This window comes from Sorex fumeus, unplaced genomic scaffold (assembly GCF_029834395.1).
Source record: "Sorex fumeus unplaced genomic scaffold, SorFum_2.1 ptg000093l, whole genome shotgun sequence".
NCBI classification, from domain to species: domain Eukaryota; kingdom Metazoa; phylum Chordata; class Mammalia; order Eulipotyphla; family Soricidae; genus Sorex; species Sorex fumeus.
Genome location: NW_026606150.1, coordinates 6,622,984 through 6,640,605, shown reverse-complemented (window position 1 = coordinate 6,640,605; position 17,622 = coordinate 6,622,984). Strand labels below are relative to the sequence as shown.

At 63.8% G+C, this 17,622-nt stretch overlaps 1 protein-coding gene across 1 annotated transcript in view; it reads right to left on the bottom strand.

Moving 5' to 3' along the window:
* LRP5 (LDL receptor related protein 5) overlaps positions 1–11,249 on the bottom strand; it is a 60,565-nt gene extending 49,316 nt beyond the window's left edge. The window contains exon 1 of the mRNA XM_056132001.1: positions 11,137–11,249. Coding sequence (XP_055987976.1) covers positions 11,137–11,194 — 58 coding nt within the window. The 5' untranslated portion in view covers positions 11,195–11,249. The remainder of the gene's footprint in view (positions 1–11,136) is intronic.
* Positions 11,250–17,622: the final 6,373 nt, after the last annotated feature.

Below are 17,622 nucleotides of genomic sequence, written 5' to 3'. Positions count from 1 at the left end.
AGCATGTGCACACGTGACATGTCTCTGTGTGCATGGATCTGCATCGGTGCACAGTCATGTTTGTCTGTCTGTATATCTACACACGTGTTCCTGTGTGCGGGAGTGCCCGTCCGTGCGTGCATAAGTGGATGCATGTGTGTGCCTATATTGAGTGTGTAGCTCTGTAAGAGAGTGTTTACGTGTTTGCATGTACACATAATGCATGTGTGTGCATGTACTGAAGCACGTTTACACGTGTGCACGAATGTGAGTGTGGCACCCCATGTGTGGGGGTGCACGTGCATGGGCCTGCATGGGCGATTGTGCCTGTGTCCCATGATACAACTGTGTCACACATGTGGGTCTGTGGTTCCGGCCCCCAGAGAGCACCAGCACAGACATGCACACACATTCCTCAAAGGCACATGGGGCCCCCCAGTGCACCCCCCAGCCCCACCCCACAGCTCTTCCTGCGTCCCAGCGCCTGCCGGAGACTCTGAGAGCCGAGGGGGCAGGCTACAGGCCGCGAGGTCCCACCAGTGCCCAGCACCTGCCAGGGCAGCTCCCAGTGGGCACCACAGGGGCTCGGACATCAGGGCCAGCACCCAGGACGGAAAGGGGTGCGCAAGCGCCTGGAGCCACGTGACAAGCTCCCTCGACACCAGGCCCTTCCGGGGCAAACAGAGGCCCCAGGGGGCCCCTCCAGCCCCGCAGACCCCTGGCTCACAGATGTTCCCTGAGAGCAGGGTGGGCGCCAGAGTGGGCTCCAGGATTCCTGAGAATCGGGGATGTCCAGGGCCAGGGCTCGGCGGGGCTTCAGGAAAGCAGTTGCTGCCAACAGGCGGACAAGACTGAAGCCCCCAAGCCCAGCCCCCTATCCTCAGCGGGACCCGCTCAGGGCACCGCCCCACCCCCACTGTGCCCTGTGCCAGGGGCTTGGGGCGCAGATCGGGGTTCATTGAATACCCCCTCCCTCTGTGAGTGCCATCTGGGGGCACCACAGGCCGGGGCCGCCCACCCAGGACCACAGTCAGCTGTTCCCGGGCCCGTGGCCGCAGCCCTTCAGGGCGAGAGGTCCCCAGAGGGCGGGACAGCGACGTGGCCACAGCTGCATCCTGCGGCTGTGGCGTATAGGTGGCAGTAGGGGGCTCTTGGCACAGCCCTGCCCCGGCATCGCCTGGGTGCCATGCCAGATGCCCGCCTGGACGCTCGGCCGGCTGGGACCCCCGGAGCTGTGGTGAAGGGCAGCGCCTCCAGCCCGGTCAGTGCCCCCGCACACGGGCACCGTGAGGCAGTGTGTGGCCCGCAGACACGCACAGCTGCTTTCCAGAACCTTCCTCCTGCCTGCGTGTCGCCCCTGGCAATCTGCTGAGCCGGTTCCCACGGGTCCTGGCAGGAGGGGACAAGGACTCCAGCACCTGAAGTGGGGGCTGGGGGCAGGTCCCGGGCACCCCCACGGCCCAGACAGACCCTCCCAAGGGCCCTCCCACACCCCAAAGGGTTGCTGCTCCAAGGCTGGGGGGCGCGGGGGGGTCTGCCTGTCGGGGGTGTCCGTCCCACCCGTCCTCACCCCCTCACCCCGACTCTGCAGGGGCTCCTCCTCCCAGCTGGAATCCAGTTCCCCCCGACCCCTCCTGTCAGAACCCGTGTCTCTCAGGCTTGGACTCTGGAAGCCCACTGGAGGGGAGCAGTCAGGCCACACCTGATGGCACTCAGGGGCCCCCTGGCTCCAGACTCAGGACCACGCAATGCCGGGACTCGAACCTGGGTCAAGGCAAGTGCACCCTGCAGCACCGCCTCCCAGCGCCCCAAAGCTCTCCAGGAGGAAGCTAGCACAGGCCCCGCGGCAGAGAAGGGGAGTCCTAAGGGCCATGGTCCCTGGCCCCTCGCTGGGTTTGGTTTTTTTGGTTTTTGTTTTTTAAGGTTTTTTAGGGGCTTTTTTTTTTTTTTTGGCTCACAACCAGTGATGCTCAGGGGTTACTCCTGGCTCTGCACTCAGGAATTACTCCTGCCCGGGGGGCCATATGGGACGCCAGGGATCGAGCCCAGGCCAGCCGCGTGCAAGGCAAACGCCCGCTGGACTATTGCTCCGGCCCCACCTCACTGGGATTTGGCCACATCCTGCAACCCTGTGACCGTTTCCAATCACAGCAAGAAAGAAAATCAAGGTACAACACGCTAACATGAAGACAGAGAAAAGCCTATCGTGTTTGAGTTATGACCACAGTGGGGCCGAAGCAATCAGACAACAGGGAGGGAACGAACCCGGGTTCGATCTCCAACACCCCAAAAGGTTCCCGCAAGCCCGCCAGGAGGGACCCCTGAACACAGAGACACGGGTAAGCCCTGAGCACCGCCAGGTGTGGCCCCAAAACAAACAACCACAGAGCAGCTCTCTAAGTGACGTCTGTGTCAGGGAGGGGGGTCCCCACTCAGTGCCTAGGAGACCTGGGGGTCCGTCCTGCGGGCCTCCCCAACCAGGCCGAGGTCGGCACAGGGCGGCACCATCCCTCCAGCCCTGTCATGCTAACCTGTTTATTTTCAGGGTTTACCCCTGGCTAGGCTAGGGACCCAAAGACCAGGACTGGGACCAGCTGAGCACAAGACAAGGGCCTGGGGCTGTTTTACAGCCCACCTGGTCTTCTTGGGGGGAGGGCTCACGCCTGCTGCTCCCCAACCCTCTGGGGTGATCAGAGCTGAGTTTGTACCGGGAAAGTCCAAAGAAATGCCCCCCCCCCGTCCCCCTGAAAAGTAACACCTCAAGGGCCAGCCCAGTCCCCGAGGGCAGGATGTGCGGGACCACCCGGGGCCCAGCACCCCTAGTGATGAAAACCCCTCGAGGCTCCCAGGCCCCGAGTCCACAGGGGATCAGGGGACCAGAGGCTGGCGGTGCAGACGTGGGCTTCAGGGTGGGGCCCCAGCCCGGCTCAGCGCTCCGGAGGGCAGACTCCAGCCCCACCGATGCCGGCCGGCCTGTGGGTCCGGCCCACTAATGCCTGCTGGTCACTGACTGTGCCTCATCCAGAGATCAAGGATGTGGCCATCTCTGACACTGATCTCGGGGTAAATGGACATCAGGCAACACACTCTGAAAAGAACCATGATGGGGCTGGGGGGGTTGGGGGGACCCACACAGATCTCAAAATATCCCACGGGACCCTGGAGATTAAAAAACATCAGCTGGTTCCGGACGCTGCACGTGGCCTAGTCTGGCTGGATCCCCAGCACCCCATAGGGTTCCCTGCTCACCAGGAGTGAGCACTGAGCTCAGAGTCAGGAGTGTGTCCCAAGCACTGCCAGGTATGGCCCCCCAAAAAAAAACGAAAAAAAATCACATTTTTACAAATTAAAAAGGGGCTGGAGTGACAGTACGGCAGGTAGGGCATTTGCTTTGTAGGGTGTTTGCCTTGCACACGGCCGACCCGGGTTCGATTCCCAGCAACCCATATGGTCCCCTGAGCACTGCTAGGAGTGATTTCTGAGTGCAAAGCCAGGATTAACCCCTGTGCATCGCCGGGTGTGACCCAAAAAGAAAAAAAAAATTAAACAGAAAATGGCATTGGGGCTAGAGTCATAGCACAGCGGGTAGGGCGTTTGCCCTGCACGCGACCGACCCGGGTTTGATTCCCAGCATCCCATATGCTCCCCCGAGCACTGCCAGGAGTGATTTCTGAGTGTAGAGCCAGGAGTAACCCTTGGGTATCGCCGGGTGTGACCCAAAAAGAAAAAAAAAAAAGAAAAGAAAACAGCATCGCACTAATACAAATTATTGGTTCTGACCTGCCGCAGAGTGGCAGGTCAGAACCATGTGAAGGGGTGGGTGCCCGAGAGAGCAGCACTCTTAAGGGACAGGAGCACGGCTGGGCAGGAGGAGTGACCAGCCGGACAGGACACACTGACCATCCCCAGAGAGTCTCCGCCCTCCCCAAACTCGCAGACCATCCGTCACATCTGGGATGGGAAACAGGAGCAGGAAGACACCAGCAGGGTTGGGAGGGCAGTGATCGCCCTCAGCCAACGCGGGCCCGCCTTCCGCGGCGGCATGAAGCCAGGGAACGTCCACGCAGGACGGTCCACTGTCCCTGCGGCCACAAACTACCCACACGAGCGTCACAGACCCATCTCGGGCCAAAACGAAAAGCGGAAGTCAACAGAGGGACCGACTGTCCACTGCAAACACAGAGCGCCGAGGACCGTCCACCACAAACACAGTGCCAACGGGGACGGGCCGCGGCTTGGCGGGGAAACGGGCTGAGACGAGAGCAGGTGACCCGCTGAAGGAGCAGCAGCCCCGGGGACAGCGGGGACGAGGGGACATGCTGGAACCGGAACAGGCTCTGAAGGCTCCGTGCACTGGCCACTGCCTGGGCCGCAGGAGGGACGCTCGGGGGCTGGGAAACTTCGGGTGCAGAACTAGTGGTGACTCAGTTTGAGAAGTTTGTCCCTTATTTTCCAAACACAGGAACAGGGGCCTGGAGCGATAGGACAGCAGGGAGGGCGTCTGCCTTGCACACGGCCGACCCGGGTTCCATCCCCGGCACCCCAGATGGTCCAGGAGCAATTCCTGAGTGCATGAGCCAGGAGTAACCCCTGAGCATCACCGGGTGTGACCCAAAAAGAAAAAAAAACAAAAAACAAACAAAAAAAAAAGAGGCTGGAGCAATAGCACAGCGGGGAGGGCGTCTGCCTTGCATGCGGCCGACCGGGGTTCGATTCCCAGCATCCCATAGGGTCCCCTGAGCACCGCCAGGAGTGGTTCCTGAGTGCAAAGCCAGGAGTAACCCCTGAGCATCGTCGGGTGTGACCCAAAAAGCAAAAAAAAGAAAAAAAAAGAAAAAGAAAAAACCCTCAGGAATAGGAGGCACAGAGAAACAGCCCCAAGGGAATGTGGTCACCTTGCGTGACTGACCCAGTCAACCCCAGCACATGTGTGCCCAGGCACGGGCAGGGACAATCCCAGACACAAACAACACGTGAAAGAAAGGAGTGTCGGAAGTATTCACACAGCCCTGCGCCCAAATGCAGACAGACACGGGTTTGTCTTTGGTTTGCTGTGGCTTTTTTTTTCCGGGGTTTCTTTTTTGACGGTGGGAAGCGGGGATCTGGGGCCACACCTGGCAGAGACCAGAGATCTCTCCTGGCAGAGCTCAAGAGACGGTGTCGGGTGCCAGGGATCAAGGCCAGGTCGCCGTGTGTGAAAGCCCTGAGCCCTGGAGCTGCGCTATCTGGCTAGCCCGTTAATTTTTTTTTTCCTTTTGGCAAACAAGCGTGTGGTCCCAGAGCATGTAAAGAAACATCATTAGTCACCGGGAGAAGCGCAAACCAAACCCACAACACTCCCACTTCACCCCTGGCGGTCTAGGAACCTCAGGGAGGACCTCAAGGGGCTGCCTCAGTGTGGCCAAGGGTGGGGACAGCCAGCCTCACAAACCAGACCTCCAGGGCCCGGCATGCACGAGGCCCGGGTCCCAGCTCCAGCCCCCCAGGGCCCTGGGCTCCACCCCCCCACCTCTGGGCCCCCAGAAATGTAATGATCACCATATGGCCCAGCGGGCCCCATCGGGTTCCTTCTCACTAGAGCGGCAAAGGCAGAGCCCACCGGCACCCCTCACGGTCCGCAGGCCCCCGCTCCCTGCACCCCACGCCCCCAGCCCCCCTTTCTGGCCCTACAGGCCCAGCATGGCAGCCCCCGAGGGGGCACCTGCATGTCCAGGGAGGGAAGAAACCTGGGCCGGGTGTCACTGGCAGGGAGGGTGTTTACCATGCATGAGGCTGACCCGGGCTCCAGCCCTGTCACCCCATGTGGTTCCCAGCCTGCCAGGAATGATCCCCGGGCACAGAGCCGGGAGTCAGCCCTGAGCACTGTTGTACATGCCCTCCCCACAGAAAATGTCTATTAAATGAGGAGCAATAGCACAGCGGGCAGGGCGTTTGCCTGGCACGCAGCCAACCCGAGTTCGATTCCTCCGCCCCTCTCGCAGAGCCCGGCAAGCTACCGAGAGTATCCCGCCCGCACGGCAGAGCCTGGCAAGCTCCCCGTAGCATATTCAATATGCCAAAAACAGTAGCAACAAGTCTCACAATGGAGACGTTACTGGAGCCCGCTGGAGCAAATCGATGAACAACAGGAGGACAGTGCTATAGTCCTATAGATAAGAGCCAGGAGGATCGCTCCAGGGCTTGGAAGCCGGCCTCACATGCTGGGAGGAAAGGCAGGTGGGGTAGAGAAGGGACCACCAAGTAAAGGACGCTTGGAGGGCTTGCTTGGGACGGGAGACGCGTGCTGAAAGTAGACGAAAGACCAAACATGATGGCCACTTAGTACCCGTATTGCAAACCACAACACCCAAAAGGAGAGAGAGAGTAAGAGGGAATGTGTCTGCCACAGAGGCGGGGGGAGGGGGGATGGGGGGGTGGCGGGAGGGACACTGGGAACACTGGTGGTGGAGAATGGGCACTGGTGGAGGGATGGGTACTCGATCATTGTATGACTGGAACGTAATCACCAAAGTTTGTAAGTCTGTAACTGTACCTCACGGTGATCCATTAAAAATTTAAAAATTAAAAAAAAAAGACACACGATAAAAGCTTGTATAAAAATACAAAAACAAAATGATATACCACCAGTAAAGCAGAGTAGACACCCCAATAGCAATGTCCTCCTCCCCATCCCCCAACTCCTGCCACAAGGCCCGGGGACTGATTTCACAGGGGTCCGGGGCAAAGGTCCGGCAAAGGGACAGAGAATATTGATCTGCCCACAGGCTGGATCAGAACCTGAGGTTGGGGCCAGAGCCATAGTCCAGCATGAAGGACACTGGCCTAGGAAGCACTGACCCTGGGTTTGATCCCCAGCACCCTACACTGTCCCTAGACCCACCAAGAGAGAACCCTGAGCACAAAGCCAGGAGTGGGCCCTGAGCACCATCAGGAGTCAGCCCTGAGCACAGAGCCAGGAGTCAGCCCTGAGCACAGAACCAGGAGTCAGCCCCAGCACCTTTCAGTGTGGCCCAGAAACCAAGCACAGATCTGCGGTTCCCCTCTGTAGCAAGCACCCGCCCAGGGCACAGTGACCTTATGGTCCTGACCACGAAGACTCACCTGGACAGGCCAGGGGACTCAGAGCAGGGAGGCTCAGGGACCCCCACAGGCAAGACCCCTCACCCAGGGCAGGATCTGCAGTCGGAGCTGCAGTTCAAACACGGACCCCCAGACCCTCACCAGCCGCACCCTCTTCTGGGCATGGGGACCCCAGAATTGGACCGTGGGGTCGGGCAAACATGCCAACTGGAAGGGTTGGGGGGCTGTGGGCTCCCGTCACTGCCCCCCGCTTTGTGAGCACGAGCAGACGGACCAGCGGCCACAGCTGGGGTGGAGGTCAGGGCATGTGTCCAGCCCGTGGCCCGCCGACAGCTCCACACCCTCCGGCTTCAGGGAACCAGCAGGAGCCCCCCAGACTCTTGCCTGCTGCTTGGGAGACCCCCAAGATTCAGCATCTCACACTCTATGACAGCCAGCAAGTGCCAGCGCCCCACCCCGTCCTCTGTCCCACCTCTGTGTCCCCTCCACCTGGCTCAGGGCTGCCCCTGCAGGCGGCGAGGGCCCCACGAGACCAACCCCAGCTCCGAGAGGCCCCAGGGAGCGGCACGGCCACAAAAGGAACGGGGTGCCAGCCAGGCTGCAGCCTGAACCCCAAAACATTCTATAGGGAGGAGAAGCAGCTACAAAGCACCCCCCGAGACTCTGGGTTCACGAACTCCAGAAAGACAGACAGCAGACACACGGACAGACAGCAGACAGACAGCAGAGAGACACACAGATACACAGCAGACAGACAGCAGAGAGACACACAGATACACAGCAGACAGACACAGGACAGACACACGGACAGACAGCAGACACATGGGCAGACAGCAGACAGACACACAGACAGACACACGCACAGACAGACAGCAGACACACGGACAGATGGCAAACACACAGCAGACAGACACACAGATAGACAGCAGACAGACGGACAGACAGACACATGCACAGACAGCAGACAGACACACAGACAGCAGACAGAGAGCAGACACACGAACAGATAGCAGACAGACAGACACACGGACAGACAGACAGACACACAGACAGACACCAGGCAGATACACGGACAGACGGCAGACACACAGCAGACAGACACACAGACAGACAGACACATGCACAGACAGCAGACAGAGAGCAGACACATGGACAGATAGCAGACACACAGCACACAGACACACGGACAGGAGAGCAGACACAAAGCAGACAGACACATGGACAGAGAGCAGACAGACAGACACACGGACAGACAGACAGAAACACAGACAGGAGGAAGATACACAAACAGCAGGCAGACGGACAGCAGACAGACACACGACAGCAGACACAGGGACAGACAGCCTAATAGTGGTCCAGGGCCAGAGCAGCAAGAAGTCACTCCCGAGCATGGACCTGTATTCTATTCAGAGTCGTAGGAATGTTCTAGAACACGAGAAGTGGTGTGTACATTATAAAGGTGTGTTGAACCCATGCAGACTTTACAGAGGGTCCTTTAGCCTAACGTGTCTTAGAGCAAAAACAATAAAACCAAAGGGCCAAAACGATGATAATACAACAGACTAGGGGTCTGACTTGCATATGGCTGACCTGGGTTTGATCCCCGGCACCCCATAGGTCCCCCGAGCACTGCCAGGAGTGTTCCCTGAGCACAGAACTAGGAGTAAGCCCCGAATACCATCAGGAGTGAGTCCTGAGCACAGAGCTAGGAGTTAGCCCCAAGCACCGCCAGGAGTGATCCCTGAGCACAGAGCCAGGAGTGAGCCCCAAGCACAGAGCCAGGAGTCAGCCCTGAGCACCACCAGGTGTGGCCCCAAAACAAAGAATTCAAGCCAGTGAAAGCTCAGTTGAACAGAAACCCCTGCGCTCCCGGGTTCCAGAGGCGTTGAGGGCATGTGAGACTCACAGACATCCTGCCAGACCCACGGCCCAGGGAGCGGCGGGAAGCGTTCTAACCCCACTTTCCAGAAAACGGAGGCCCTCTCGGGTCAGTGCCCAGGCCCCGCATCCGGTCAGGCCTCAGGCGAAACAAGTCAGGGGACACTGGGTTCCCCAGAGAGGCTGTAGGTCAGATGCCAAAAACCCCGAGACAAATCCGCCGGCCACCACGGACCCTGATGTCCACGTCCACCTTACAGTGTCCCCTGCTGGGAAACAGGCACCAAGAAGCAAGGACCTGGCGCAAGGCCAGCAGCTTCTGTGCATCCGAGGCCAGACCGGTGACCCCCAGCCCCGCCCTCGACCCCACAAGCCTGCACTGCCGGCAGGAAACCAACTGAGTCCGCAGGAAGCCCCCCAGACCCCTGCCAAGTTTGCACACTGTGGGTGGCCCCCCCCCAACGGAAACCGGTGTCCGGACAGCGGGGGTCCAGGGGCCCTGGGGGTCCGGGGAAGTTGAACCGGCTGGCCTCCGAAGCCTGGAGAAGCAGCGGGGTCTGTGGGGGACCCTGGTGGGGGCTCCCCATAGCTCTGGGTTGGCCACCTGTGGGGGAGCCCCTGGCTGGTCCCCGAGCCAGTACTGCACGGGTGGCAGAAATAAGCCGGGCCACCCCCCAGCCCTCCACCAGGACCCCTAGAACAAAGGCAATTCCACGGGCTCCCGAGTTTCAAACGGTAACAGGAAGCAATCGGAGAAATAATTAGCCACCACCGTACTGGCCCGGGTCCAGGCTGAAACGCAGAACTGGCCTGGCCGTGTGGGACAAGCCCCAAGGGCAGCTTCCCCGAGCACTCCAGGCGGGTCCTGCAGGAGAGTCTCACACGCGGGCGCCCCTTCCCGCCTCCTCCCGTCCCAGACAGACTCCAGCAACGTCACCCCCAAAAGTACAGGAAATCCAGAACTACAAGCGAGGAAAAAGCAACGCAGCTGACTGCGAAACCCCACCTTCAAAACAAACACCGTGCCCCCCCCCAAAAAAAAAAAAAACTTTGCCTGCAGGATCTGGCCATTTCCGGAAAGAAAAGGCACAGGCGTCCCAAGGACCCAGATGCTGTCATTGTTTGGGTCACCTTGTTTGGCCACTATCAGTCACAGCGGGAAATGCAAACAGGCGGCAGAGAGCGACAACTTGAGGGGCCGGGGTGGGGGTGGGGGACACACTATCTCCAGGCTCTGGGGGGTGGGGGGAGTCGCAGGGGTGTGACCTCCGAGAGCCGGGCCAGGACCCTCCCCGCAGTGCCCACTCCGGAGATATTCGGGGAGACAGCTGTGCGCCTCCAAGAGGCCCAGACAAAGGGACCCGGCACCCCCCACACCGCCAACTGCCACCGCAGTGCGGGAGGGGGCGGGGGAGGGGCGGCCCCACTCCGGGGAGGCTGAGACCCCCGGGTTCGGGCCGCCTCGGGCGGGAGCGGGCGCGCGGGGCCGCGCCGGGCTGCGGGGACACGTGTCGCTCCCACGGGGCGCGCAGGTTCCCGGGCCGCGGACCCCAGCCCCACCCCTGGCACGCGCGGAAAGTTGGAGCGCGACGCGGCGGGCCGGGCCCCGCGCTCAGCGCCGGAGCGTCGCCGCGCGCGGGGCCCGGCCCGGTCCCGCCCGGTCCCGCCCGGTCCCGGCCCCCGTCCCGCTCGGTCCCGGCCCCGTCCAGCCCCCGTCCGAGGAGCCCCCGTCCCGGCCCGTCCGGGCACCTGGCAGGTGTCGGGCCGCGGGCGGCGCGGGGCCGAGCGGCCGGGCCGGGCCGGCGCGTCCCAGGACTTGGCGGGGCGGCGGGCCGGGCCGGGCCGGGCCGGGCCGCGGCCCTCCGAGACCGGCCCGGGGCCGGGGCGGGGCGGCCGGCCCGAGTCCCCGCGCGGTCCCCGCGGCCGCTCCCGGCGGGCCGCGCCCCGGGCCCGGGCAGGTGAGGACCCGCCCGGCCGCACCTGGCGCGCCCGCCCGGCCGCCCCGGGCGCGCGGTCCCCGCCAGGGGCCCCGGGGTCCCCGCGACGGGCCCGGGCGGCCGAGACAAAGGGCCCGCGCGCGGCCAGGGGCGCCGGCGGGGGGCGGCGGGACCCGCGGCGCGCGCCCCAACTCGCCCCCAACTTGCCAAGTGGCGTCCGGGCCCCGCGCCCGGCCCGGCCGCGACCCCCGCGCCCACCTACCCGCCGCCGCGGCCAGGCTGCAGCACAGCGCGAGCAGCGCCAGCGGCGGCCGCTCCATGGCGTCCCGCGGCCCGACGGCCCCGCTCACTCGGGCTCCATGGCGCGGCCTCCCCCCGCGGGCCCGGGACCGGCCGGCAGGAGGCGGAGAAGCGGGCGGAAGCCGCGCCGGGACCCGCCCCCAGCAACGCCGCGCCCCCCGCCCGCCCGCGCGCCCGCCCGCCGCGCGCGCCCGCCCGCGCCCCCGCGGCCCCGCGCCCCGGCACCACGCGCCGCCGCGGGGCCACGCGCCCCCCCCCCCGGGACCAGGCGCCACCCCCCGGGGCCACGCGCACCCCTGGGACCACGCACCCTCCCCCGGACCAGGCTCCACCCCGGGACCACGCGCCACCTTCCCGGGACCACGCGCCCCCCCACCCCGGGACCACGCGCCCCCCGGGACCACGCACACACCCCCGGGACCAGGCGCCACCCCGGGACCACGCGCCACCTTCCCGGGACCACGCGCCCCCCCACCCCGGGACCACGCGCCCCCCGGGGCCACGCACACACCCCCGGGACCACGCGCCACCCCCCGGGGCCACGCGCACCCCTGGGACCACGCACCCTCCCCCGGACCAGGCTCCACCCCGGGACCACGCGCCACCTTCCCGGGACCACGCGACCCCCCCACCCCGGGACCACGCGCCCCCCGGGGCCACGCACACACCCCCGGGACCACGCACCCTCCCCCGGACCAGGCTCCACCCCGGGACCACGCGCCACCTTCCCGGGACCACGCGACCCCCACCCCCGGACCACGCGCCCCCCGGGACCACGCACACACCCCCGGGACCACGCGCACCCCTGGGACCACGCACCCTCCCCCGGACCAGGCTCCACCCCGGGACCACGCGCCACCTTCCCGGGACCACGCGACCCCCCACCCCCGGACCACGCGCCCCCCGGGACCACGCACACACCCCCGGGACCAGGCGCCACCCCCCCGGGACCACGCGCACCCCTGGGACCACGCACCCTCCCCCGGACCAGGCTCCACCCCGGGACCGCGCGCCACCTTCCCGGGACCACGCGACCCCCCACCCCAGGACCACGCGCCCCCCGGGACCACGCACACACCCCCGGGACCAGGCGCCACCCCCCCGGGACCACGCGCACCCCTGGGACCACGCACCCTCCCCTGGACCAGGCTCCACCCCGGGACCACGCGCCACCTTCCCGGGACCACGCGACCCCCACCCCCGGACCACGCGCCCCCCGGGACCACGCACACACCCCCGGGACCAGGCGCCATCCCGGGACCAGGCGCCATCCCGGGACCACGCGCCCCCTCACCCCGGGACCACGCGCCCCCCCCACCCCGGGACCACGCGCCCGCCGGGACCACGCGCCCCCCGGGGCCCCGCCGCAACTCCCCACCCCGGGCCCAGCCCCCACTGCCGCGCCCCCAGGCTCTCCTGCCTGCGTCTCCCCAGGCCCCACCGACCCCCGCGCGCCCTCCGCGTGCCGCACCGCCTGGTCTCCCGGGTTGCGGGGCGGGGTAAGGGGGCCAGCCCGGGAATCAGGTGTGTCACCTGTGGAGCTGAGTCCCCTGTGGGGAAACTGAGGCTGGGGCGGGGCGTGGGAAGGGCGCTGCTCCGACGGGGGGAACAGCGAGGCAGCGCCGGGTCCGCGGGACCCCTTGGTGCTCGGGCCGGCGGGGGAGACACCTGCCCAGAGCAGAGAGCCAGCCGGGGGCGCGTGAAGGGCCGGGGGTCCGGGGCCAACTGTGCGCCCCGCACCGAGCCTGGGGGCTCCTGGACTGGCCCTCACCTTGGCTTGCGTCCAGAGGCGCCGCCAGGTCTCCAAGCTCCGGATGCAACTGCCCTGACGCCCACCCCTCCGGGTTGTGGGAGGCGAAGTGGTCACCTGCGGGGGAGGGGGGAACCGGGACACTCGGAAGGGGACGGAATTCAAACCCCGTCCCGCGGTTTCCAGCGACCAGCTGTGCGGGGCAGGTCTACCAGCCGCAGACTCGCGCCCTCCCTTCCCGAAGCAGGAGGCGGACCTCGGTGCGGGTTGAATTGGAGGCCGCTGCGCCCGGCGGGACCCCACACCCCCCGCGCGCACTCTTCCGTGCGCCCCCCAGCCCCGCAGACTTCTAGCGAGGGGGAAGGAAGGCATCGCTGCTGGTAGGAGTCAAACCCGGGTCAGGGGACCCACCTGCCAGCAGGGGGCAGTATCCAGGGCCGGCAGCCTGGCCGCTGACCCCAGGAACTCAGAGGTCAAGGGTGCAGGAGAGGGTGGGGGGAGCCGAGGCCAGGAAAGGGAGGGGGTGAGCTGCCCAGAGGAGTAGCTGGGCCAGCGCCTGGGAGGGACAGAAGTCGCCAGGACGTGTCCAGGAGTAGCTCTGGCCCCGTGTAGGGGTTTGGGGGGCGGGCAGCCAAACTCCGGGAGCAGGAAAGCCGTTTGCCTCGCACCCGGCCGACCTGGTTCCATCCTGGCCCCTTAGAGGGTCCCTGAAACCCCGCCAGGAGAGAGCCCCCGACACAGAGAGAACCAGGAGTGAGTTCAGAACACCACCGGGTATGGCCCAAAAAAGAAAAAGAAAAGTTGGTGGGGTGGGGGAGGGACCTGGAGTGATAGTCTGGCCTTTAAGGCACCTGGCCCCATCCCTGGCACCTCATATGGGTCCCCCCCCCCCCGAGTCCACCAGGAGTGAGCCCTGAGCATCAGCCTGTGTGGCCCCAAACCCCAAACGATTGCGCCCTTCCAGTCCTCACACAGAGCAGGACCCCGACTCCAGCCCCCTCCCACCCTGCTTAGGGCACTTCCGCCCCAAAGGGCCTCCCGCTTCCTCCTGGCAGCCCCAGAGAACCCCACAAACCAGCCAGACGCGGGAGGCCAGGTGGAGTGGGTGAGAGAGGGGGCACAACACCCACCCAGGCCCTGCCCTGGGCCCCTGCTGTGTGTGTCTATGGGGTGGGGGGGATTCCTAATCTCTGCTTGCAAGAGTCCCAAAGAAAGAGCTGGTCTGGGTCTGTGCAGACGTGGGCAGAACTCGGCAACGGGCAGAGGGACTTGAGGGCCAGATGCTGGGTGGTGGACAGAGCCCCGGGGCCAACCCTGGGGGATTTGCATGCGGTGAAACCTTCCAGTCACCCACATTTTAAGCAAGTCCCAAAGGGAAGGTTCCAGAGAAGCCAGGACCCGCCCCCAGTTATGCAAATGACGCAAGAGAAAGTGACCCTTGGCCGGGTTCTTCCTGCTGGAAGCAGGGCGCAGTGCCCCGGAGCCCAGGGACTCTGAGGCTGACTGGGCGCCAGTCCATAGTGAAGGCGACACCCAACAGTCCCACCCCACCCCCAAGAACTGGGGGCATCCAAAGGAGAGACGTCAGGTTTCCTGATTCCATGCAGAAATGTGAGAAAAGGGGGGCTGGTGTAATAACACAGCGGGGACGGCGTTTGCCTTGCACGCGGCCGACCCGGGTTCCATTCCCAGCATCCCATATGGTCCCCTGAGCACCGCCAGGGATAATTCCTGAGTGCAGAGCCAGGAGTAACTCCTGTGCATCGCCGGGTATGACCCAAAAAGCAAAAAAAAAAAAAAGTGAGAAAAGTGGCAGCAGGAGGTCCTGGAGAAGGGGCCGCGATTTTATTCTGACATCCCCGGGCATGTGCTTCTGGGTTCCTTAGGTGCAGAGGCGGAAGCTAGAGGGAGCGCCAAGTCCCCGTTCCCTGGGGGTCTCTCAGTCTGAGCTCAGAGCCCGCCCCCCTCCACTCCTTCCTCGGACATGAAATCTGGGAAACATAAAACTTTATGGGGAGGGGCTGGAGGGAATAGCACAGCGGGTAGGGCGTTTGCCTTGCACGTGGCTGACCGGGGTTCAATCCCCAGCAGCCCATATAGTCTCCCAAGCACCGCCAGGAGTAATTCCTGAGCATAAAGCCAGGAGTAACCCTTGAGTATCATTGGGTGTGACCCAAAAAGAAAAAAAAAACCTTTATCTGGGAGTCCCATAAAACCTGGGAGACCTAACATTTTATCGGGAAGTCCCCAGATAAGAATTCACAGCTCTGCCGGCCCCTCCAATCACCTCCAGGAACGGGCCTCTCCTGCGGTCCTCACGGGGCCCATCGGGTAATGAGGAAGAATCGTCACTTTTCACGCCCAGCCCAGCCAGAAGGTGCCACGATTCTGGGTCAGGACTGCTGGAGCCAGTGGACCCCGGCGCCAAGACAGACACAGCCCCGGGAGGCCCCGCCGTGGGGGGTAAGGGTATGGCGGGGTGAGGGGCTCGGAGCAGGGAGGGCAGAGTTGGGGCAGCGAGCAGGCGCAGGGTCCCACGGCCGGCGGGGTCCACGTTCACGACGGGGGAAGCAGCGGTTGCTGATGTGAGAACAGAGGGGTGCAGCAGGGGGATCTGGGGAGGCCCAGGACGGCGGGTCCCCCTCAGGCTGGGGAACGGAAGGGCAGGAGCCCCGGGGGTGGCTGGGGAGCACCCTTTAGCCTGTGCTGGCCGGAGCCCCCAGGAGCTGTCCTTGTGTTCCTGGGAAAAGCGTGTGTCCAGGGCCTGGGGCTCAGCATAGAAGCCAGGGCTGGGCCCACAGGGGAGAAATTCAGGGCTAGACCTTGGGCCAGAGGAGCAGGTAGAGAGAAAGATCTTCCGCTTTTTTTGTTTGTTATTTTCTTTTCTTTTCTTTTTGGATCACACTCGGCGATGCTCAGGGGTTACTCCTGGCTCTGCATTCAGGAGTTAGCCCTGGCGGTGCTCAGGGGACCATATGGGACGCTGGAAATCGAACCCAGGTCGGCCGCATGCAAGGCAAACGCCCTACCCGCTGTGCTATCACCCCAGCCGCAAGAAAGATCTTTCTAGATCAGAGCTTGGCGCCTCCAAACCCAGTCATGGGGGCGCTCCCCTGCGAGGGGGAGGCCACGGCAGGCAGGTCCAGGCCTGGGAGGCAGGGGCTGACCTACGGGAGGACCCGGTAGCTGGGGTGCATTGGGGCTCAGAGTGGGGGGCAGGGTCGGGCCTCCCTGGTGGGCACAGGGGCAGAGTAGCCAGGGCAGAGAGCTGTTCCCAGAGGGCAGGACCTTCCTCCCCGGCCCGGAGAGCTCAGAGGGCTGAGCTCAGGTCCCAGAGGCACAAAGACCGGGTTCCAGCCCCAGCACTGCATTGCTGGGGATAAGCCCAGAGCACAGAGCCAGGAGTAATCCCCGGAGACTGCTGGGTGTGGCCCCAAAACAACCCAAAGAGGAAGAAGCTGGCGGCTGTGGGGCCAGGCACGCGGGCTTGGCAAGGGGAGCGGCCCCGTTTATGGCGCAGAGCAGTGAGGCGCTGGCCCAGACGTGCTCCAGCCGGGCGCGCTTTGACCCGGGCCCTGCCCTGCCCTGCCCGGGAAGGAAAGACAACAGCTCTGCTCTGGAGGACAGGCGCCTCCGGGCCACCAGCACAGAGGCGCCACCTAGAACATTCGAGTCCCGCGGGGGCCAGAGAGCTGGCACAGCGGGTAAGAGGCTTGCTCTGCCTTGCTTGGGTCTGATCACCCCAGCACCCACCGCCAGGAGTGAGCCCTGAGCACAGAGCCAGGAGCAAGCCCTGAGCCCCGCTGGCTCTGCCCGCCTCCAAAATACAGAAACCGAAGGGGAGGAGCCGAAGACCCCATTTCAGTCCCACACAAGGCGCCCGGTGCCTCCCGGGGGAGGAGGCTGGCTCCCCCACCCCCACCCGCACCCCACTTTCCCGGGCCCTGGGCCCAAACGCTGATCTGCAGTAAAATATTTAGCCACGAGGGGGCAGCAGCGGCCCGCCTGGCCTGCAGGTCCAAGTCCGGCTGGTCACCTGGGACCAGAGCCCTTCGGCTGGTTTTCCAGAGTACACACACGTGATGCTATCAGGATGAAAGCATGCCGCTGCCTGGGGCTGTGGCTTTCGGCATAGCACATGCCTTGCACCCATGAGAGATGGGTTTATCCTCAGCATCACCACCCCGGTAACAGTCAGTTTTTTTTCCTTTTCTATACATGGCCGACCCGAGTTCGATTCCTCCGCCCCTCTCGGAGAGCCTGGCAAGCTACAGAGAGTATTGGATATGCCAGACACAGTAACAACAAAGTCTCCAATGGAGACGTTACTGGGCCCGCTCGAGCAAATCGATAATCAACGGGAGGGCCTTTACTTTACTTACTTTACTATAATTTTATTTATTGAATCACCGTGAGAGCAGTTTACAAAGCTTTTGGGTTTAAGTCTCAGTCATACAATGAAACACCCGTCCCTTCACCAGTGCCCATTTTCCACCACCCAAAACCCCAGACTAGTAATAGTTTTAATAATGAGGGCTTAGAGCGATAGTACAGCGGGGAGGGTGTTTGCCTTGCACACAGTCGACCTAGATTCGATCCCCAGCATCCCATATGGCGCCCTGAGCACCACCAGGAGTTATCCTTTAGCATGGAGCCAGGAGCAAGCCCTGAGCCCTGCGGTGTGGCCCCAAAACCGAA